General features: G+C 41.2%; 1 protein-coding gene across 2 annotated transcripts in view; it reads left to right on the top strand.

Annotated features, from left to right (window-relative positions):
* The window catches only part of CA10 (carbonic anhydrase 10), a 176,773-nt gene that overhangs the window by 13,950 nt on the left and 139,378 nt on the right, over window positions 1-23,445 (top strand). For both annotated transcript variants that reach the window (XM_071573875.1, XM_071573876.1), the window contains one exon: window positions 21,297-21,371. In XM_071573875.1, the coding sequence (XP_071429976.1) occupies window positions 21,297-21,371 (75 nt within the window). The remainder of the gene's footprint in view (window positions 1-21,296; window positions 21,372-23,445) is intronic.

Consider the following 23,445-nt stretch of genomic DNA (forward strand, 5'->3'; position numbering starts at 1 on the left):
GTTTAAGATTGTATTCAAATAAAACTGTGACTATGGAAGTCAACCCAAAGCACTTAAATGAATTTTTGGCAAGCTCTCTTGAGGAAGAAGAAATTAGTTATGAAATAATTATATGACTGGATGAAGAAAATTAAGTTATTGTCCTGCCAGCTATTAGGAAATACTGTCCTTATCCTGTAGGAAATTAGAGTTCACAGTCTCAGTAAAACAATAATCACACTTATTGAGATGAATGGATCAATGAGAAGTTATTGTGAAACTGAAAGGAAAAAGTTACCTCATTTACAATTGAAATATCTGATAACAGCTAAACAGGAGTCTTGTCCTCAGGTCATGTTCTCTAGAAGACTAATTGGAGAAACTAGACATTAATTAAACTTGAACCCTAAGAGTCTTAACATCTGCAGTTTCATAGACAGGCTTTGAAGCTTCAGCTGCACTTTGCAGGTGATGTCAGACCTGGGTCTAAGTTCCAGGGGTGGAAAGCACACCTGGGGTCCCTTGTAAGCAGAGTAATTCTGTGATTCTCTGAACCCTGATCTTTAGCTGGCTCTTTGGTCTTGCCACTGAGCAGCTCCTCCTGGTAATCAGGTCCTTGGGGACCAAGGGCTTGACTGTCCCCAGTCCAGCACACTGGAGTTATTTATAGCTATTGAGTAAGGGAGAAATACAACTCAGTTGGAAGGATTGCAGTTTTTACCTGCTTGCCTTGAGTGTAAACCAACAAGCAGCCAGATCCCATGTTTGCATAAATCAGCACTACTCAAAAGAGCTGTTCTGGTTTGTTGGAGAAAGGAGTGACCCCAGGACACGGGTCCTGCAGGCTCAGGTCCTGGGATGTGGCACCTTGGTGGGTTTGATTTGATCACAGGTAAAATACCCACTACCTCTGTTGAACTGAATGTTTATTGCAGGGTTCTAATCCAGGTTTAAGACTGATTTAAATATTGTAACAGTTGCAAAATAAACATGTAGGATGCTCATTTGAGGGGGGATTTGTTTTCACAGCAGTCATACACAGAGAGCCCAGTTATTGATGGTCCATTTTTCTGAAGCTTCTGCCATCTCTTGCACTTTTGGTATTGCTGTTTTTTTCTCAGTTGCTCTTAGAGGCAATATTAACAGATGGTATGCATTGCTCATTAAATCTGCAGCTACACCTCTCCAAGGACTGCAAAGATGTTGGGAAACAGACCATGTTACTGCAGCGAGTGCTCAGAAGGTTGGAACTTACTGTGCTATTCATGAGCGGTTTTCATGATAGCTGTAGAGTTATGAATACATTGGTGAAATAGTTCTGATTTAGCCAAGTCCAGGTACAGGCTACTTTCTCACAGGTTGGGTAAAATGTCAGTTCCTTTCACCCTCACTGTGTTTGTGCTTTGGCAGTGTCATAGTCAGCAGCTTTTCCCTTTTATGTTTTAATGCTGGACATGAAACTTATATATCTGCAACACTTTATATCCCACCTCCATTTACATGTGTCACCTGAGATACTTCTCCTTTTCCTTGAGGTCACTTTCTCTGTAATGTTTAGCTCTTCTTTTTGTCCTGATGACACTTTGAGGAGATGAAATATAGAGATGTTACTTTTTGGCTTTCTCAGCCTTGAATGTACCTTTTCTGCAGAGGCAGAGCTTTGGTGTGTGAGTCAAAAGGCCATTGTGCCAGTGTGGAATTTGATTTCCTTATGTTTCACATTGGTGGTGAGAGATGCAGAAATCCGAGTGGCAGATAAGAATTCTCATTTCAGGCTTCTTTATTACTCTGATTTGGGACTGACGGGATCTGAATGGCAGCCCCAAACACACCAGTGTAACCAGAAATAGGATGTTCCCTTCTTGTTTCTCTTAAGCTTTTCTTTAGTAAAGGGTTGGATCAGACAGGTTAAGCTGTTGTTGATTCCATGGTTTATGGAAAGTTAGGGTTTAGTTCCCATTTCTTTCATAGTTGACCTGTGTTAGGGATAAGGAAGCTAAAAAGTGAGTAGTACATTAAGTGGAACTGAGATCTCCCCCTACCATTTTTACAGAAAGAAAACAACTCTTCTTTGTTTGAACTGGTCTAAATGGGCACAAAGAGAAGTGAAAATTCAGCAATCTCTCCTAGTATTTCGTATTTGTGTTTATGATTTTCTGTTGGCTGGGGATATTTCGTATTCTGAAAGCAAAGCCTAAATAAAAAGCTATTTAAAATTAATCAGTTTCAATGAAGGGCTACAAAATGCTGTATAGGCCCTCCTAGGATGACATTAACCTGGTCTGTATTAATTTGATTTCTTTATTTGGAAGAGGCTGAAGTGAATCTGACAAAACCAGTCTAAATTTATCCTATACATTTTCTGAGCACAGACAGGAAGACTGTCTACCTTATATGCCCATTTTTTCCATGCAATCTCTTTGTCTGAAGTCACAGAGACAGAGATGCAGAAACCTTGGCTGTTCAGTCATCGAATCTCCATTATTTTTTTAAAGCCCTTAACTTGGAGCACGGAAACTGTCAGAATCCTTGAAGACAAAATTGTTAATAACTTAAATGCTGAAGTTCTCCACTATGTAGCTGTTGACCTTTGAGGAGCCTGACTGCTTACTGAGATTATTTCATTAGTATTTGCACATTGACTTCCTGCCAAAAAGTCAATCTGCTTTTCCTTTGCATGGTTTTGTTATTTTGAAGGTCTTCAGCTGTGGAATAAAATCCACTATGTAAGGAAGAGCTGGCAGAGTTGGAAGCTTTCCAGGAAAAACCTTCCCAGGTTAAACTCTGGTGATGCTGAAACATTACACGTGTTTTCTGTGGCCTCCTTTCCCTGGTGCCTTACCTAACATAGCTGCTCCTCAAGAAGGGCAACAGTTTTAGTTCCCACTGCCCCCAAGAGAATCTCCTACTTGTTACCAACAGGATGGAATTTAGTCGAACTTGGAACCTGGACTTTGCTTTTGCTCTTTTATCAGCCTCAAAACAGTTGTTTTGTTGGTTTTTTTTAAGAAGTCTATGATGAGTTTAATGATCCCTCCCATAGAACTGTTTAGTTGTGATATAAATGACAGTATGGCTCTCATGTCATATTTAGGAGCTCAGCATTTCTGCAATGCTGAGGACACACAAAGTGTCTAAAATAACATGTAAATATCCCAATGGTATCACAAGGCAAGGCTGTTTCAGGAAAGGCTGATTTGAAAGCAGATTTACTATTAGTGGCCACCAGGGAAATGTCAATTCATTTCTGATACAAAATTAAAAAGTAGGAAAATGGATGTACATCATATTTTCTTTTTTCTCTCCTTGCTCTGATTTCCTCCTCAAAATTGGGGGAAGGTCAAAATATCACCTGAAATATCTGGATGGAGGTAGCAATTTCCCATAGGCATGTCTGAACCATCAATGTCCTGTTTATTGAGCCTGCAGGGCTGAGCTCAGTTTTTTTATGATAGACAGGAATTGATGAGCCTGGCAAATACCTGTAGCCTGGGGGACAAAGGTATGTGTTAGAACTTATCATTAGGCTCTCAGTTCTATCCTTTAGTATATTGGTCAGGCCTGCAATTCACAGGGGAGACACTACAGTAATTCTCGTGTTCCAGTCCAGTGGAGTAAACAAACAGCTGCACTCTGCAAATGTTGCAGATTTGGGATCAATCTCCAGGAGAGCCCAATTAGAAGCACATGAAGGCAGCCTGGCCTGGCTCCCTGGGATGGGGAATGCCTGGCTGGGGTTGTTCATCCAAGGTCTGACAGGATGGAGCTCTCCTCCTAATTGGAGCTTTTGGATGCTACTACAACCCAAATTATATCCTGCCCAGTAAGGCAGCACAGCTCCCCTGATCTTCCTAAATATACATCTGGCTACAGGCTCTTCCTGGAGGTGAGAGCTGTGGGCCTTTATTATCCTCAGCTACTTGCAGTGGAATACAGTGGAACCTGTGGCTCAGGAGATCCTAAGCCTGTAGCTGTAATGGCTGGAAGCTTTTAGGTGAAGCTCTTAGCTGCCAATTTTGTGTTCTTTTTTCTGCTTACTGTTGCTGCAGATCAGCAATTCCCAAACTTGTTTGTACCTGCACACAGAGATGGGATAACAGGAGATGGAGCAGCTTTGAGAATACTTGGGCAGAGAAGGGAGAAGTGTGTGAAAGAGCTGGAACAAGAGTTATCCATGGGTGTCAGGAGCTTCAAGCTTCACCCCTGCTTTGCAGGCTTCCCTCACTAGGATTACTTTCTTTGCTAAAAATCAGCTCAATACCTTTGCCCCCTGGTTCTGTTCTTGCTGAGGGCAGTGCCTGCCCCTTTCTTCAGGCTTCTTTTTCCTGTTGTAAATGCTGATTTCTGTACTCACTTCCCCAGGAACATTCCCTCTCCCACTCCCAGAAGCTCTTCAGTAACCCAACCCTTAAAGGAAGCACTCATGTCTCATGCACTGGGTTCTTCCCAGGTTGGTTGATCTGAACTGCTCTTGTTCTTTCATGGAAATTACATTCACATCTATTATGGTTGCAAATATTATGCCCACAGATGTACACCACATCACACACATACAGAGATTTGCATATATAAGCATGATAAAAATGGAGTCAGCATCTGAGAGAAACAGATTTCCTTGGTAAGCTCAAAATAAGTTCCAAAGCCTACGTGTTACCAAGTGAAGAGCTTTGGGCTGGGTTTAGGGCTGGGTTTAGGGCGGGTTTAGGACTGGCTGGCTGGGGGAAGGCAGCTGTGCTGGCTGTTGGGTGGGAAGACAAGCAGACAGCTGGTGTGGAGGAGACTGTGCCCCACTGAGAAGCTGTGGAATGGTGGAGGCAGAGAGAGAAGGAAGAGAAATTTCAGACTGAGAGCCAGTTAGGTGTGGGGAAAAAGAGAGGAAAGACCTAATCTTGTCATCACTTTGATAGGCACTAAATTATGCTTTTTGTTAGATTTTTTTCCTTTGGTTTTATTAAAAATGAGAAGAGAGGGAAGTGAGGAATTCATATATACTCAGAATCTAAAGTTATCTTAACACTTTAGAAATACCAGGGCAAGGGTTGTGTGGGGAAATACACCAATTTAGAACATTCTTGTTTTATTGCAGAGGTTGTGGGATGCAGTGAATAAAGGAAGGGATTGCAGGAAGAGGAAAAGATAGTCACAGAGGAATTTAAGGCTTATCTAGAGAATAGAATTTTATCACTGTCTCTGCCAGAATTTGTGTTGCTTGGCAACACATTTTAATCAAACTTTTCAAGGGTGGTCACTAATTTTGTGTTCCTTGTTTCCTCCAAGGCCTGATTTGCAGAAATGCTGAGCAGTCACAGCTGAAACAGGTCATTGGGAGAAATATTTTGTATTTATCAAATGATCTGCAAGTCTAAATACTGCAAAAAATGTACACTGGGGCCACCAATTGGCTAATCAAAGGCACGGACTGTCTTTCTCTGACTCTGGCATTCCTTTGCACAACTGTAGAAAAGGGACACACCCTCTTCAGAAATGCTCAGAAATCAAACATTTTGGGAGTTTGAATTGTGCTGAAAATCCATGATACTTCTATCTTGAAGTGCCAGCAAGTCTGGCTGATGTGGCTTTTCATGGCACTGCCTGAATGGCTTCAATTAATGAGCCTTTGAGTGTTTTCTTCTGCACTGAAGGTCTAAGCAGCCCCTTCTTTCTCGCTCAATCCCAGGTTAGGGTGAGGAAAAACCTGCTCGGACAGACATCTCAAAGCATAAAGCAAAGCCAGCTCTCTCCTTTTACCCAGTTTTTCTACTTCCAAGTGCCAGTTCTCACTTGAACCACTTAATGTGACCCAAAATGTAATTTTGGCATGCTGGTCTGTGTTGAGATCATGTTCTGCTGAAGTCGTGGATTTTTTCAGAACTGAGTGGAGAAGATCAGACCTTTAACAAGACAAGCCTTTTCTGCCTGCACAGCAGGAAGCAATGCCAGAGGTATCACAGCTTTGTTGTGGCAGCAGTCCTCTTGTTCACTGTGGCCTAGAGTGAGATTTGGAGACCTTTTCCATCCTAGAGTCCAGACAGGTCTTTTTGAGGGGACAGAGAAAATGCTGAAATTCATCTTAGTTTTGTCATGTTACTGTAGGATAACACCAGAGTGGCTGTGGGCCATATGTAATGAGGTGGCTGCTTTCATCCAGCCCCTAAAGTGCTGCTTAATCTGTGTTGAGAATCACAGCCCATTCAGCTCTTCTAATGCATAGAGGAATGTTAAAGAATGTCTATATTAGCCTTTTATCAAGGATACCAGCATGTGTAGGAGGTAAGTAAAACATGTCATGTTTTAATCCATTAGGAGTGACTGTGGTTCTTAATTCAAAGCCTAGAGAAATGTAAGCTATTAAAACAGTGCTTTCTATTTCTATAGTACCTTTTATTCCAATCTCTCAAAATGTTTTCCACTCCTTGTTATCCAGAAATAAAGAGATGCTGCTGCTCGGTGTGTACAAACCTCTTTGGGTAGGTCAGAGCTGGGGGACTCACAGTTCACTGCCAAATCAGAATGGTCCTGCTTTGCACTGCATTTCACAGACATAATTGCCCAGACAGACTAAAGTAATGGAAAAGCTGCCTTGAGGGTCTTGAGGCTTCCAGGTCCAAATCTTGTATCATTCTTAGTGCAGATTTATGTGAGGCAGGACAGCTCACAGCTGAAATAGGGTAAATGATGCCAGCCTTTACTGCATTAGTTAAACCCAATGCAAATGCCTGTGTTAACATTTTAAGTGGATTCTGACCTCATTTAGGTTGATTTATGGGTGAAATTGTGTTTGCAGTTGTGACACTAACCCAGCTAATACTGTACTAGTTTCTATTGACTGACTTCACATGAATTGATGGAGCCTCTGGGTTTGCAGACAAGACTTTGACTTTGTTGGGAAACAGAGCCATGGAGAAGGATGAGTAGATGATGAATAATACAAAATGCCTGTTTAGGATGATAATTATCCCAAGGAAATAGGCCATTGTATGTCCCTAATGTCACTTACTACTGTCAACCACTTTTCACCACAGCCCCAGTGCACGTGAAGCCACAGTAAATGCAATAATGTAGCTGAATGCAGATGGAAGGAAAGTGGTGCTGCTGTTTAAAGAGGCATTTGGAGTTTGGGGTTAACTTAGTTTCCTTACTTAGTCTGTCTTTAGCATTTCTTTGTCACTTTTTTCTACCTGGGATGAATGAAAAGTTGTTGAGGGAAGAGGAGAAAGATTGGCACATGAGATCGGAGGTGACAGGATTTCAGAATTGTTGTGCTTTGTGAGACAGTTGAAATTTGCTGAGCTCCTGCATCACCTTGACATTTACTCAAATTACAGCAGTGTTTTCTGTGGATTCCCACTGTGTTTAATAGCAGCAGAGTGGGTAATGCCTAACATTGTAATGTGTGCTTAGCCTCTGATCTGTGACAGGCCCATAATTGTGGATTGAAAAGTCTTTGAAGATGTCTGATGAAAACTGATTAGTGATCACTTTTAGATTATCAACTTAATTTCCAAAATGGAATGTCTAGTCTTTTGGGGCTTTGCTTGTTTTAATACTCAGTAATAGAGCTTCATGGTCCACAAAACCCTTTTTTTTCTTTTTTTTTTTTTTACAAATAACTACCAAAAATTTAAACAATATGTCGACATCCTTATATCCTTACATGGTAAAACAGAGTTGGCTAAATGCCAGTCATGCCAAAGTGCCATTTTAATCATGCCAAATTCACCAAAAAGTTCTGCAATTGAATTAATCAAATATCACCTTAAGGAGAAAAAATGTTCTTTTGCTATAAGCTATTTCTGGGATAGGGGAGAGGGAAGGGTGCAGATCTTTTCACTCAAATCCCATCCACTGTTATCCCTAGAAAGAGTATTAGAATAAATATTGCCCTACAACTGCTAGGATAAATATTGAGAACTATTGGATTGCCATAGAAGAAGAGGATATTTTAAGAAAGCACAAACCCCAAATTTATTATTTCTGAGTAGTCCTCTGGTTCTCTGGGAGTAAACAAACCTTATTTACTTGCTTAATACCAGAGATGATTTTGTTCACTGTCCTGACATCTCCCACACACTCAGACTGCTTTCTAATGGCAGAAAATAATAGAAAGAAATGAAAAGTGTTTGTCAAGTAAATATTGTCACCACTGGGTGAACCTGCTGCTGGCATAACCCCATATTTAACCAGCTGAGCAGTAGGACAAGTCCAGTGCCACATTTTTCTTACCTTCTTCAACCCAACTGAGGGTGGCAGTTTGGAAAATCACAGTTAAAGAAATCCATACTCAAAAAGAAAGACTGATACAGACAAGTAACGAAAAACCCCTTGTGTTTGTTCTGGAATGGTTCCCAGTGAGTGTTTGAAGTCATCAGGAGAATTCCACTCAGCTGGAGTGTTTCAGAATGCTCCTGGTTGAGCTGCCACGAGAGCACCATTTATCAAAACGTCCTGTTCTGCCCAGTGCTGGGTCAGTCTTGTTAAATCTTATTAATCATCACTTGGACAAGAAAACTCTTCAAGGTACAGGGACTGCTGGCAGAACTCAAGCTCCTTCTGCTGCACCAATAAGACCATAAACAATTTGAGAACCATGAGGTGAAGGAAGGACATGGTCTAACTTTGCAAAATAGAGGCACATACAGGAAGGACTTGGACAGAAGTCTGGAGGTCAGAAGAAATTTGGAGCAGGTTAAACTGCTTGTTCTCCAGCTAAATAATGGGGTCTCCCAAGTGACCTGTATTTTATATTGGTTTGTGCATATGACCTCTACAACTTGCTGGGGCTGCAAAAATTACAAAAATAATTAAATAAATAAGAGCAGTCTTATCAACATATTGCTGCACAAAGTTGTGTTGGGGGAGAAACAAACAGATGCCACATACACAGTACCATAAGGATTTAAGAAAACATGATTCCTTTGAGGTATGTGGCTGGATCAGCTCCAAGCATGTGTGGAAGGGTGGGGATCAGTCTGACTAGTGTAAAGTAAGTTGGCATCTTTTGGTACTGAGCTTAGTTTCCTGTGGAGCTGAGTGAAAATCTGGCATTGTCACATACCAGTTGCAGTGAAACTGGTCTGGTATGAAGTTGCAAACTGGGTAAAGGAGCCTAGTTTAAGATCCTTACTGTCCAATCTTGACCCTAAGCACCTGTCTAACAGGGCTCCAAAGCAGGTTTACAGAGTCAGTAGTATTGTTCCTTGCATAATCACCAGCCAGAGATTTTGGACTTTGCTTTGTGTGCATTATTCATCAGCCCTCACTGGGTTCCCCTCGTGGTTAGTGTAGAGTTTCATGAGCAGCTCAGCAGGCATTTATGCCAAAGGGAGAACTAAAATGAATTCAGGAAGTTTCTCATGACAATTTTAATATCTATGAGACTAAAGTCAAACTTTCTTAATTTGTTTTGATACAAGTACTAGTTTGTTTGCTTTAGAGTAATGTCAGTATTCTAAATAATTTTTTAAAAAGTGTTAGTCTCCTGACTAGTTTGCCTGGTGTTTGGGAGGTTATTTCAAGTGGATTTAAGAGTTTATAGGCTGGTTGAGATGCATAAAATCCAGTATATTCCAGTTGGATGATCAAAGGAGCAGAAGTAACTTACTCCCTACAGAGTCATCACTGACTTCTGCTTGTCTTTCCCCCCTTTCCTTCTCTACTTGTGCTCCTCAGCATGGAGGAATGGAGCAGATCTGATGCTGCAGCCATGCAGCCACGTTAGCCTGGTGCTGGGTACTGTGGCTGAAACACAGAGAATCTGTATCTGCTTGGAGATATATAAATATGCAGAGAGATAAATAGGTAGGTAAATAGATATGTCACATGGGACTAAAGGCAGATCATGGTAGAGGAAATGCCAAGTCAGTTGTCAGCAGAATGTGGTTGATTCTCCTCTTTCAGGACTGCAGATGCTTTAGGAGGACAATCTGCTTGGCTTGAGTGGGAAAGGCTGAAATGCAGGAAAGGAGGGAAGTACAGGGGATGCTGTGTCTGTGAAATAAATCCATGGATCTGCATATCCCACTGTTCTGTGTTCCCATCTACAGTGCTCAGCATATGTGAAGACTCAGCAGGCATTTGTTTGTGGATAATCAGGTATGGGATGGCTGTGTCTCCAGGGTGTGTGCTGTGTTCTTCAGGCAGCTGCAGAGCAGTGGATTTGCCAGAGTTATCCTGCATCATTCATTGAGGCATTCTCTGATCAAAACTGAATGCAGTAAGAATCTTCCTGGCACAAGCAGACCTGCTCTGAATTGGCCTGAATTCAGGGACGTTTCCCTCTGTTTCTGCTGTTTGGAAAGCTGCTGTGCTGGGCCTCTGGGAGCTCTGTATTTCTCTGTGCTATTGCACTTGTGCATGTGGGTTTGAAGTTTAAAATCTATTCATGTCAATGGATGGGAAAATCTTTAGGTTTTTTATAACTTAAATGTAGTAGGCAGTGAGTATTATTGATGGAGTGGTGTAAGGCACCTGGGTTACAGGTGCAAAGCTCTTTGCTTTTCAGAGGACACTGGAAACTACCAGGTGTCTCTGCTTTAGATGTGGCAGGTTCATAAGGAAGGATACATATATTTAAAATCTGTGACTTCTGTTTCCAATCTTGAGTTGGTTTTGCCCTCACTAAAAAATATTCTTTGCTCTTAGTACTGGCAGGAATAAAATTCTGTCTGAAACTTCTGTGGATTTTGACTTGGAAGAAATAGGAACACAAAGATGAAGGGAAGCCAGGAACCCCCAATGAAATCTTTGCAGTGGCATATTTCTTCTTGCAGTTTCCTTGAAATAGATACATTTTTAAAATTCCTGCCTTTGGTGGCTTTTTAATTTTTCCTTTATCTGTATCCAAAGTCTTGTCTCTGAAAAGACAGGAGAGCAAGCTATGAACAACAGATACCTAAGTGAAGGTGGGTTTTTTCTGCCTGAGATTTCTGCATCAATAATTTGGAAAGTGATTAAAATTCTGAAACAGCAAAATGAAGCAGGTACATAAATCATAGCCAGTGTGAAATACCTTCCATCTTAACTTCAAGACTAAACATGAGAGACAAGAAGCATAATCTCTATCACTGCTTTTGCCTCGTGGCTGAAGAGGCTGAGAAGGATGAATGAGGCACACCTTTGCAAGGACCAAGAAGAAATGCAGTTGGGTTAGGAAAGATGAACTGTGCTCTACAATCACCCAAGGTGGACAGAACTATTTTATTTCTAGCCAAGAATATTGTTGGTTGGGGTAGGAATAACAGAACAGCTACATCAGAGTGCCAGAGCAGCAGTGCTGTCTGAGGATTCAGTCCAGACAGGGGGAAGGGAATGGTTTCTTCCAGGATCAGTGGATAAACACAACTATGGACAGATGGATGATAGAAGTAATCTCTGAGGGATATTCCACAGAAACACAGGGAAGCAAAAATGGTGGGGGAGGTCTGGAGAGTGATGTCTCTTGGCAAGGTTGGGAATGTGACAAATTAAAAACAAGTAGAAACGTTCCTTCCTTCATCTGACAAGTGGGATAAACAAGCAGTACTTCCCTTCCAAACCATTGAAATTTTTAGGAATATCTTTGGAAGATAGTCCAAAATAAACCACTAAGGCTGTATCTTCAGGTATTTTATATGACTGCCATCACTGTAATATCTAAGCTGTCACTAAGGAATTGGAATGTTGATATAACACAACATGGCTGGCAACTGAGATGAATAAAACACATTCTTTTCTTATTTGCCTTGTCTTATCCTGGCAGCTGTTCTGACCAGAATGGCTCTTGCTGCTCCTCAGTTCTCCCATTGCAGGTCAAGTTTTCCATAGTGACTTCCCATCTCTGATTTTAGAAGTCTGGAAAAAAAAGCTGCTCTTCCCTTTTTTCAGGTTTGGATAACCTTTTACCCTGACATTGATGGTTACATGGAGTAAACAGGCAGTAGTGAAATGTGTGCACCATTTTATTCATGGGGGTTACTCCTCTTTGGGTAACAGGAGAGTGACTGGATTGAGGTGTTGGTAAGAAAAGTTAATTTTCTTACCTACTTTCCTAAACTGCATCTTGTGTTTTAAATTAAATTTATGAGAAGTAAATTTAATTTGGGTGATACACAATGTTCAAGTGTGCTTTGTTGCCAGTTTAATACAAGTGGTATTCTGAGCTTGCACTTTGTTTTATTAAATGGGTTTGGATTCATAATGATGTAGTGGAGAAGCACCACAGCACTTTGCAACCTGGAGTCGCTTTGTATGATGCAGGGCCAGAGTCTCTGCTTGCTTTCTGGGGACTCTAAGCATCATTTTTTTCTGGGAGTTGCTCTAACTTCTCCCAACGATCTCAGAAGCAAATATCCTTCACTAGTCCTTTTTTCTTGCCTCCAGCAACATAGACTTATTTTTCACAGTTTTTCCAGGAATGTGAATTAAAGAAACAGATAAAACAGCTGTATTGTTAACATGGACTTTGGAATTTTTTTATAGCCCATGGCATCTCATTGCTTGGTAGCACACAGAAACAAAGCTGATGATACTAAGTCTTTTTGGCAGTTTAAAAGGAATTTAGTAAGTTCATTGGTATTCAAAATTCTTCTATACTTGCCATGTGTAATAATGGGAATAAGCATAAAATGGGCCCTCTTGAAAATCTGCATGAGGTACTGACAATATTTTGGGCAAGTCAAGATCTGCTTTAGTCTGAAACAATACTTCATGTTGAAAAATACATCACAGTCTTGTTAACACCCCTCAAAATACTGCTGCTTACTGGAAGAAAGGCTGTCACTTATTGATTCAGAAAAATTAGCTACAAAATTGGGTTCTCCCCCTCATTCTGTTAAGAATTCTCGTGACTGAGAACCAGCTCCTGAACTGCAGTGTTGATGGGGAAGGGCAGTTGCAATAAAGCCACATTGTGATGGGTTCAATTTTCTGTCATGATGCAACTCGCTGAAATGGATCCCTATCTTGGCTTATCCTCTGTCATTAGATTTCTTCTTGATGCTGGCAAAGCTGTTATTATATGGCCAGAAAAACTCTTTTTGGACTTTGTGATCTCAGAAAGCACCAGGACATAAAGTTTAAGTGCTGAGGATTTAGGTAGCCCAGTGAGCTGTGAGATGATCTGGATTAGTGCCCTGACTGCCAGCCCCAGGATGACTAGAAATCCAGGACTCCGAGTCCAATTCAGTGTAATCACAGTAATTTTCCCTCCCCTTTGTCATTAGCTTTTGAAGGACAGTGTTGTTTGTCACGATGGCTTTTGTTTCTGTGTGGCTGTGTCAGCCAGAAGAAGAGAACTCTTCCTGTTTTCCTGTGTAATTCTATGGGGTTTGAGGCTGCTGTGTATTTTGTGGGGTCAAGTACCTAAAACTGATGCCATGCCATTATTCCAGCGGTTAATTGGAAGACCTTGAGTTTGCCTGAGCAGTGATGGATACTCGAATTCTGGACACAGCCCCCTTGTGGGAAGACCGATGAAGAAATAAACTCTTTCCTGAAGCCAGAGATTTGGGAAAAAAAAATATGCCTGTGGCAGCTGCCAGGACAGTCTCCATCTGTTTGCGTCACTGTTGATGGGAAACTTTGAGTTTAGGGAGTACAGAGAGCAACTGGGGTCAGAGACCTGATGAGACATCAATACCACAGGTGCTTCTCAGGAAGGAACTTAGTGGTTTCCTTTCAGAGGAAACCCTATTAATTTAGTATTAATAATGTATTGAACTTTAAAGGCTCAAGGATATTGAGGCCATTTCTTTGAATTTGCTGAGTGTCCCCAAACCACGTTGAAACAGATGGGAGTGGAGAGCATACAGTGAAAGAGCTCTTGTGAAGTTAATATCACAAGATATCTGGCTGCTTCTTACAGCATTAGTTTATAAAGCTCTTCAGACTTTACATCTAGACATAATTAAACAGCTCATCAGGGAGAGGAGGCTGTGTGTGTGCTGATGATCCCATCAGAGACTCTGGGAAACACCACAATGTATTCATGTGGTTTAGTGTCCCTGCAACCCTAAACATGCCATCATGACTGAGAGGGAAGGTGCTGAGCCTCTGGTGTCACCCTTTGAATTTCCACACTGCTTGCAATAAGGATTATGTTCTAATTGCTGCACTACAGCTGTATGTTCCCCCAGCATTAATTTAATTGCTTTGATTTCTTACAGTACTTCAGCTTTGCTGTAATTTTGACTCTCGTGCCAGAGAAGGAAGAGAACAATACCTGATTCAAAAGTAATGTGACTCCCACAGATATGAATGGGATCTGAGGAGGCAGAGGCTTGTATCCCTAGCTGATATTATTTGTAGGTGGAACCTTCAGCATTCTTTCATTCAGAGCTGCTCAGCTTTCCCAGACAGCAGAAACAAAACTAGATGTTCTCTGTATCTCAATTATTTCATAAATGAAGAAATTACAAAAAGGGTATTATTTTAAAATTGAAGCAAACATGGCACTGCCTTAGTATTCCAGCCATGCTAGCCAGAAAGTACTGGGAGAGGGCAAACATACTGTGATTTAACTCTTGTACAGGTGTGTTGGTCCCATGGAAAGGACAGCTGCTTTATGGGGACATTTGGTGCTCTATAAATCGAGTTAGGAACAGTATGGAGAGTTTTGTGTCCAGTTGGGTGCACTGATATAAATTAATTCACTCTGCAGTGCAACCCATCACGTGCATTGGTTGGTGTATTTGCATGCTCAGGGAAGAACTAGTCAAAATGCTTCCAACTTCTTTTCACTAAGCTTGAGATAGAAGCTGTGGTTTTATTCATTTATATTAGAACTTAAATAAGTTCCATGATTGGGCATATAAGATTTATGGGAAATGTGGTTATTACAAGTTGGGACCTGCCACCCAAACCCATATTGATGCAGCTCTCTTTAACAACCAGATAGAGCTTGTTCATCTCCTGTTCTTCATCAGCAATATTGGGAATGATCCCTGCTTACACAGGAGCTTGTTTCAATGGTTTTGATAAAATTCAGAGGTCAGAAGGCAAGGAGTTGTTAAACAATTATATTTCTACCCTCCTCAAACCCAGCTACACAAGGTGCATGGTTGGCTGAGTTGTGATGTTGCACCACATTGTCACTGCTCCCTGTCCTATGAGCTGCTTGTATGAAATCTCACCCTTTGGCCAAGCCTTGTAATTGGAATCTTATCAGAAAACAAAATCACAGTGAAGAGAAAACACCCAGAATAGTCAAGTCTCTGTGCCACAGCAGAGTTCCCATGGCAGTGCCTTACTTTTGCCCTCAGATGTGATAAAATCAGGTCACATCCGTTTTCCTGGTGTTGAATACTGCTTGGAATTCAGAGCAGCAGCGAGAGCTTTTACACATGGGGATGGAGGAGGAAGGATTTATGGAATTGCAAAGTATTAACTTAACCAAAGAGCATTTGCATGTTTTCTGAAAAAAAAAAAAAAAAAGGGAAAAATCTGGCACAGCTGATGAAAGCATTTTATTTATTGATCCCCTTATAATCCTTTGTTTTCTTTTTCCTCCCTCTTGGTGTGGTGATGCATACAATGTATTCATAAGCAGGCCAACCTTTCTTGTCCTGTAGCTATTAATTTATAAATGATGCTTTATATAGTGCTTCAAGTGTGTGTTGTTGGGGTCTTTTAATATAAAAAGGCTGCATAAAAACATCTGAAATAACAGCTGCAATTATGTACAGACTTGTTTTAAACAAACTAAATATTAATTACAGAGGGCTGAATCTTGAGCTAATTGCATCTGCTTAGTTCCCCTGCTGTCAGGTCTACTTTGTGCATGTGGGTTGCATTTGCTTTAAGAGGCATTTGTTGGTGTGAGCCAAAAACTGGTGTTTGTATGACTGAAAGTGTTGGAACTTGTATTGTAGCCTGTTTTCTCTCCAGATTTTAGGCAACCCACCCTTGGGTTTAACAGTGTACAAACTACCCATATGAAATTAGGTAATCAAAGCTACCTAAATTAATATGTACGTTATCTTAGATTCTGTGAATTGAGTTTAGCAAAATTTTTCTCTCTCTTTTTTTTTTTTTTTAGACCATCCTGTACTGTTCTCTGCAGGGCTAAATTTCTATTAGAACTCATGATCTGAAACACTGCAGGGAAATGACTCTAATTTTAATTTCTGCCATTAGGCACAGATTGGATTGCTTGTCAGTGGCTGATGAAGACACCTTGAGAGTGATGGAGCTGTTCAGAGTGAACTGTGCAACTCTGATGGAAAATCAAGTGGCATTACATAGCTAAGCAATAGGCTTATTCCAGCTGGGAGAGAACCAACATAAGACCTATAAAGTCAGTTGTCTGTGGGATACAAGGGGTGGATATAACTGAAGATCACACCAGCATCTAATACCTTGTAAATGTATCTTTCCCTTTCAGTGTTCACCACTGCAACAGCAGATTTGAGCGTTTATTTTTCTTGTAGTATTTTTCTTGTTATGTCACTTTTCTGAGAGTTTCATATCAAAATATTAGCAATGACTGAATGCCTTACACTAAGTTTATTATGAAACCAATGGCTCATAGTTGCAGCTGGTTTTCTTTTCAATCTCATAACTATGTAGAAGGGGTAAAAGTGATAAAAATGTTATCATGTATTTAATGCCAGGGCAATACTATTCAGGTGATTACAAGAAAGACTCTTAGGATGTAAGTTAAGTAGGGATAAGCATGCAGAGTGATTAATACAGCAATCAGAAGAGCTCAGATCAATAAAATTAGAATGAAAAAAAGATCTTTTTCCCAACTGCTGTGAAACTGATTCTCCCCAGCCCAGCATTTTTCATCCATGTGAAAGGGCAGTAAAGTGCATGGAGATGTCTGATCTGGCAGGATTGCAGCCTTGGCTCATGGCCAGATGTGAATGACATAAATGATGGCATCAGATACAAGCCTTTCTATGTTTCATTTAAGTACAGAAAGTAAATAAGTCATTGTAGAATGGCTTGTTTATATCTTGCAAATAAGCATATTTATAGAGGGGTGTTCTGGATTAGTTACAGCAGTTTATATTGTCACCATCAGCATGCCCAGAAGAGGAAGAGTGCAGGTATTGCAGCATCTGCATCGTGGTACCTGCTGTTTGCCACAGTGCCATGTGGGCAGTGTGGAATGGCCTGACTGACCAAGCAGCATCTTCGCTTTTGAACACAGTGCCACTCACTCGAACCTCTAAGCCAGGTGTAGTTACCTGCTGTTTGTATTCACTGTGCATTTTATGATCCCAGACAAGGCTCTCTCTCTGCACATGGAGCCACCAGGAAACAAGAATGCAGAACAAGTTGCAGAATTTAGCCTGGAATTTTATGCTCTGCAATGAGACATACCTAGAAAATCTGACAGAATGAAAGCAACATGTGTCATATCAGCCCCAAATAAATATCCTGTCTGCTCTAAAGCAGCTGCACTGAAAGAGATCTGATATAATGGTGTTATATCAGCACTGCTACTAATCTTAGATCCAGTGATTTCACTGCCAGGGGAGAGAACACTGCACAAATGGAGGTCATGCAATATCCTCCAGCACTGTGGGCAAACGTGGCATTTTGGACTGTCCCTGCTAATGGCAGATTATGGTGCTGGTGCTAAAAATTGCTGCTGCAGAGCTCCTGGTGCAGGTAATCTGCAGTGTCTGCTCAGATGAGTCTGTTTATTTTGATGCCTTGCAGGAGCAAAAGCCATACTCTGCTTTTAGTGATAAAAGCAGAAGTCTCTGAGGTATCACAAATGAAACTTGAGTTTTTTTTAGATATTTAACCCTCTTCAGGAATACAGTATTGCTTTCTAGACCTTTCATCTCCTTGTGCCAACAAGGAGATGCCCAGGAGGAGCTGCAGTGTTGCGGTGGGACCACGAGAGTGTCAGAGGCCACACAAAAAGCCCACATGTCTCTCTGTATGCTCCTCGAGTGGGAGAATTGCAGTGAGAGGTACAATAGTTGAACTGGAAGCAGAAGGATGCTGGGAGAATTCTGCTATTCTCAGTGTCATCAGGTGGCACATGTGAAGAATCCTTCTCCTTGGCAACAATTCCCGAGGCAGAAGGTTGAACCTGTTTACCCAGGCACAGAGCCATGCTGTCAGATGGGCACTGATACCCCAACTGCAGAGACCCTGGGCTGTATGTGCATCAGGTGTAAGTGTCCCAGATAGGATTCCCAGCAAGGATTGTCCATATGGCTGTTCATTCTAATTTTATATTCCCTTGTTCCATTACTAACCCAGGTATGGGTCTGATTATGTTTCAAAAATAGGGAACAGCTTTTTTCTCCTTTCAGAAGTCCTCTTGCCCACTTGTGTAACAGAGATCAGCAGAATGGTTCAGGAGAAGTTTTTGGAAGACAAACTTTCCTCCCTGGCCTTACCAGACCTCATCTTCTGCATTCAGAGAAATGAGAGCTTTATAAATCTTTTCCCTTTCTAAGTAAAGTCCCTGTAGGCTCCATCAGAGTAAATCTTTGGCACCAAGCTGGACTGCACATGCACAGCAGAGTGGAAATCTGTGTTCAGTCACTCTCTGCACTACTTTGCAGGATGTTGTGCCTGAGCTGGTATAAAACATTGAGGTTTCAGGGTTCAGGAAAGAGCATGGCACTGGGGATTGGCTCCCTGGCTGCTCCCTCACAACCACCACCTGCCTTGCCTCTCTGTTCTTCAGTGGCCTGTTTTCTGTAGCTCACAGTTCTGGCAGCATTGCTCCTGCTCTGCTTTAGATATGGCTGGGGTACAACATCTTGCTTTGCTTATTGTACTTTCTGTGTTTCATTTTCATGTGAATTGAGGAGATAAGGATCTGATATCTGTGGAATGTGCAGAGTGATGCCAGGTCATGTTCTTCTCTGATAGCTGAAGCAACTGCACAGGCATCCAATTATTTAGTACAAAGCTTGGATAATCTAATTTTCTTGCTCATCTCATGCAGTCTGTTCCATACTAATGCAGCAGATTCGAAAAAAATGTCCAAAAAATTTTATTTTTCCAGCTATTCCTTTTGGATTTAGCTTTACTAGGTATTGGAGTAACACACTGAAGCAGAGCTGCAGAGCCAGAGTCTTTTGATTGTGGTTTAATTTAAACTCTGTATAATGGATTATACTTTTCTTTTGGGTCTGGAATGTATCATTTAGATTGTCCACAGAGTGGGAAAAAGCAATATATTTTTCAGCTGTATGTGTTTCAATGAATGCTGACAGTAAGCTGCTGCATTTGAAAATACCCATCTTATTCTGAGTCTTAACTTGTTTTTATCTCTATATATACTTTTTTTCACCCACTTTTAAAATTCATCTGCCTCTGGTTAGTAGAACCAGCTTTAGCTGTGTCTATGACAACAAGATGCACTTCAATGCAATGTAATTTCCTGGACAATTTTAAGTGGAAGAATTATGGCTGTGCTTTGTTGGGACACACTTATTAGTATCCTCTTCTATTGCTGAAGCATCCCAAAATCTTGAAGGACTTCTGTTGCAGAGTAGAGAGGCATAAAAGTAAGTGTTGAGATCCCAAAAACTGCAATTCAGACTGGATATGAGTAATTTTCTGCTCAGATATTTTGATTGTGGGTTGGGATTTGCCATTTTCCTGATGTTTGTGTAGTGCAGCCCAGCACAGTGAGGCCATACACGGGCTGAGTTCTCCAGGCAATGTTATAAAAACTAAAATAAGGAAGGAAATGCAAACTGTAAAGGTGCCCAGTGGAACAGTCCCTTCAGTTTAACGTGGCACCACTCAGGTCATGGCATGAGCAGCAAGGGCAGATCTCCATCCACGTTTGCCCCATCCCACTGGCTTGGCTGCATTTTGGGAAAGCAAAGTGTTGGTCCTTCTGTCAGGATGTTTAATTAACTTCAGCTCGACTTTTGCTTCTGCAGTTTACAGTCAGTTAAATACTGGTTTGGAACTGATAGAACATTATGTAATGGTCCTCATCTTCTATCCTTTTTAGCCTGAATTTCATGTTCTCTTTATAATTTTTAATGACAACGACACTTTTTATTATTTTGCTGGAACTTTTCCCAGGGTAATTGTGTCTTCTGTAAATAATATGTGATTTAGAAATGAAACTGCAGCACAAAGATGCTAAATCCAGCATCTTCTGTAGCTGCATATTAATGTTAAAAAAATCTTGGGCTTACTGCAAGAGATTCAAAGTGTCTTAAAGAGAAGACCAACCTAAAATTTAAGTTATTGATGCAAAAGGTAACTGAGCTTTCTGTATCTCAGTGAGAGTTGCTGTAAATAGGAACATAACTAGCAAAATGCAAGAACATATTTGAATATCAGCTCTGCTGTTTCATGGAGAAAACTGCACATTTGTCTTGCTGTATGTCTGTGTGCCCTGTGAAAATATTTCCAATTAATAGAGATTTTATATTTTGAACACAAACTTTGCTCCAGTTCCCATTTCCTCCAAGACAAAGAGAACTAATGACTTTAGGAGCAGCAAACTGACCAGTCAAGACCTTTCTGCTCTTGGCTGTTGAGGAATTCAGAGAAGTCATTTAAGCAACAGTCTGATCAGGGGCAAACCTTATCCAAAGCTTAGACTTTTGATTGCTACAGCCTTGAGAGTAGTGATCAGTTCGTGTGTCACTGCCCAGTGCTGTCAGACACAGGTGTGCCAGAGCTGCATGTCACACACAGGTACCAGCAGCAGGTGACCTGCCAAGCCACCAGGGTGGGTTTGGGAGCATCACTAACACATCCACTGCAGTGATCCGTAACAGGTGCTTCACTGCAGACCAGGAAGATGGAAAGCAGAAGATGGAAAGCATTGTAGCCTGAGCCAGTGTTTGGAAAGCCAGAGGCTGTGCCTTTGTGGTCTGGCTTTGTTGCTCAGAGCACGTGGGATGAGAGGAGGAGCAGTTACAGACACAGCTCTCACTGCCTGAGTTCACTCTACCACTTCTTCCCCCTCAGAGTGAGACATTACTGGAGCACGTGGGAAAGGAAAGGGAGAAACTGCTTTTCATCCACCAGCTTGGACTCGGGTGTTGACTACAGAGCACACTCTTTTTCCCTGCTTTTTATCCCATAGTGAAATTATAGGTGGCATGGAAATCATCCGTAGTGCCATAAATGCTCATTTTCTACTTGAATGGTTAAGTTTAGTGATGGTTTCTTCAGAAGCAGAGTATATTTTACTGTTTGAGAAACAGGGACAAGGTTCTCCAAGATACAGATGCATTGCATGATTCTATAAATTGAATAAAAATCACTTGGGAACTTGAGGAATGACTCTTCCCTAGAAGACTGTATCCTGTTTAGAGTTTCCAAAGTTTAGCTAATTAAATCCTGTTTTTTGCCTTAATTTTATGGTTTCTTTCATTTTTTCTTTCTAGCTCAACAAAATTCACCAAAAATCCATGAAGGCTGGTGGGCTTATAAGGAGGTGGTCCAGGGAAGCTTTGTTCCAGGTAAGTGTAAATTAAAAACTTTAGGCTTTATTTTTTTTTCCATTTGAATTATTATATTTGAATTTGGGGAAGATTTTCTTTGCAGGATTTGAAGTTCACAAGTACTCAACATCCCATTATAGTGAGACAGACAGGTTTCTGTCAACACATCAGCCAGAGACCGTGGCTGTTTTCCAGGAAAGAAACCACTTTGATGACATTGCTGGTTTCTCTCAGTAAAACCAACACGATGCTATTTTGTGAGTGTGTGTTCTGTTAATAGGAAAAGCAGTACTGTTAACTGGATGAATTCACTTATCTGATGCAGCATTTCTGGATAATCACATTTCCACAGATTCAGGGCTACATTAGGACAGAAACCTCATCGAAAATGAGCCCAGCATCCAAGTTTCACTGGTTTTTGCTTTGCAAACAAGAAACAGGGAGAATTAACTCATAACTTGGCTTCAGTGAGATTTAGTAAATGATAAATAACCAAGAGGCAGCTAAAAGGATTCTGTTCAGTATGTTTGCAGTGCAACAGAGATGAGTATGCATTAATTTATGTGTATTAGCTGTCTCTTACAAGATAAAGTAATGCTTCAAGTTCTGTCATGAACACAGCATGAAAATTGCTACATCTTGTCTATTGTGGGAGCTGTTCCTAAGATCCTGGAGATCTGACCTGTTTTCACTGTTGAGAGAACTGGGACAATCTGACAGTCATTTAAAATACCCAAAATGCTGCATGTCTTGATAAAAATACTCGTGGACATGAGGGGAAATATTTCAAACCTCAAGTTTCTGGCACTGAAATGCCTGTGAAAACCACCTGTGAAAACCAACATCTACAGGCCTGGAGCTTAATTACATACTGATGTGGCACAAAGTAGCTTTTCAGATTTACTTGAGATTGGCTTGGGCTGTCAGTGACACTCCAGTGTGTTGTTGTGCATGTTTAGTTCCTAATATTGGCAGCAGGGGAAGCAACCTGGAGAATATAATCATCTGCTTTCAAGATATTTCTGCTTTCCTGATCTGCATGACTCAGGTAGAAAATGAATGACAAAAATATTTGTTGAACAGACCTAAGCTTAAAGTTATTGAGAAAAATCATTTAACTGTCAGGATGTAAAGAAATGTATCTGGTCAGGTAATAATGCTTGTGATATTCTGGTCTTAATCCTGTGAGAAATTTGGCTTGGGAACATCCTTAGAAGATGAAGGTGGGAACAGTCACAACTCAAGCTTCCCAGGAAAACCTTTTAGACTGGTGTGGAGGGACACCTCCTTTATAGGAACACCCAGAATGACCCCCATGTGTTGCATCCTGCACTAACCTGGCACAGAGGAACCCAAAGTAATCACAGACTATTCTGAGTTGGAAGGGACCCACAAGGATCATCAAGTCCAACTGTTCAGTCAATGGCCCACACAGGGGATTGAACCCATGACCTTGGCATTATTGCAACCAAGTTTTAACCAACAGAGCTAACCTCAACACACATCCTCAAGAACTGGTCCAGAGGCACCATCAGGAACAGCTCACTGAAGCAGCCATGAAGAAAGCCAGGCTGATTTGGGGACCCCCTTCTTTCAGGCTGCCACCCTTCTTTCCAGTTCAGTTCTGCAGCCTGAAAGCCTCACCCAGGAGAGACAGGCCCTGAAATTTTACAAAACAAACAACTCTCTTTTTTATCCAGCAGCACCTAGATTTTGGAGTCTTTGAAAACCCTATTTAAAGCATTTCAAGGATGCATTTATGGTTATGCTCTCGGACTAACACATCACAAAGGATATGTTAGTGCGTATTAAGTTTATCCATCCTGGTAGCAGTCACATATCAGATCTCGCAGGAGATGCTAATTAGCACCTGAGAGGTGATAGCTGGAGGCAGCTCAGGAGCTGGTGCTGAAGCTGCTGACTGATGTGCACTGAAGCAAACAGCTACAGCCATCTGCTGAGATGTTTTCTTTCCACAGCTGTTTGTCCTGACCCAGGGCCTGAAGTTAACACCCCCAAAGATCTTAGAAAGGAGTGTTTGTCCAAGAGTCTGTCACTGCAGTTCAAAACTGGCATCTAAGCTGATATGATT

Source organism: Pithys albifrons, chromosome 19 (assembly GCF_047495875.1).
Source record: "Pithys albifrons albifrons isolate INPA30051 chromosome 19, PitAlb_v1, whole genome shotgun sequence".
Lineage (NCBI taxonomy): Eukaryota > Metazoa > Chordata > Aves > Passeriformes > Thamnophilidae > Pithys > Pithys albifrons.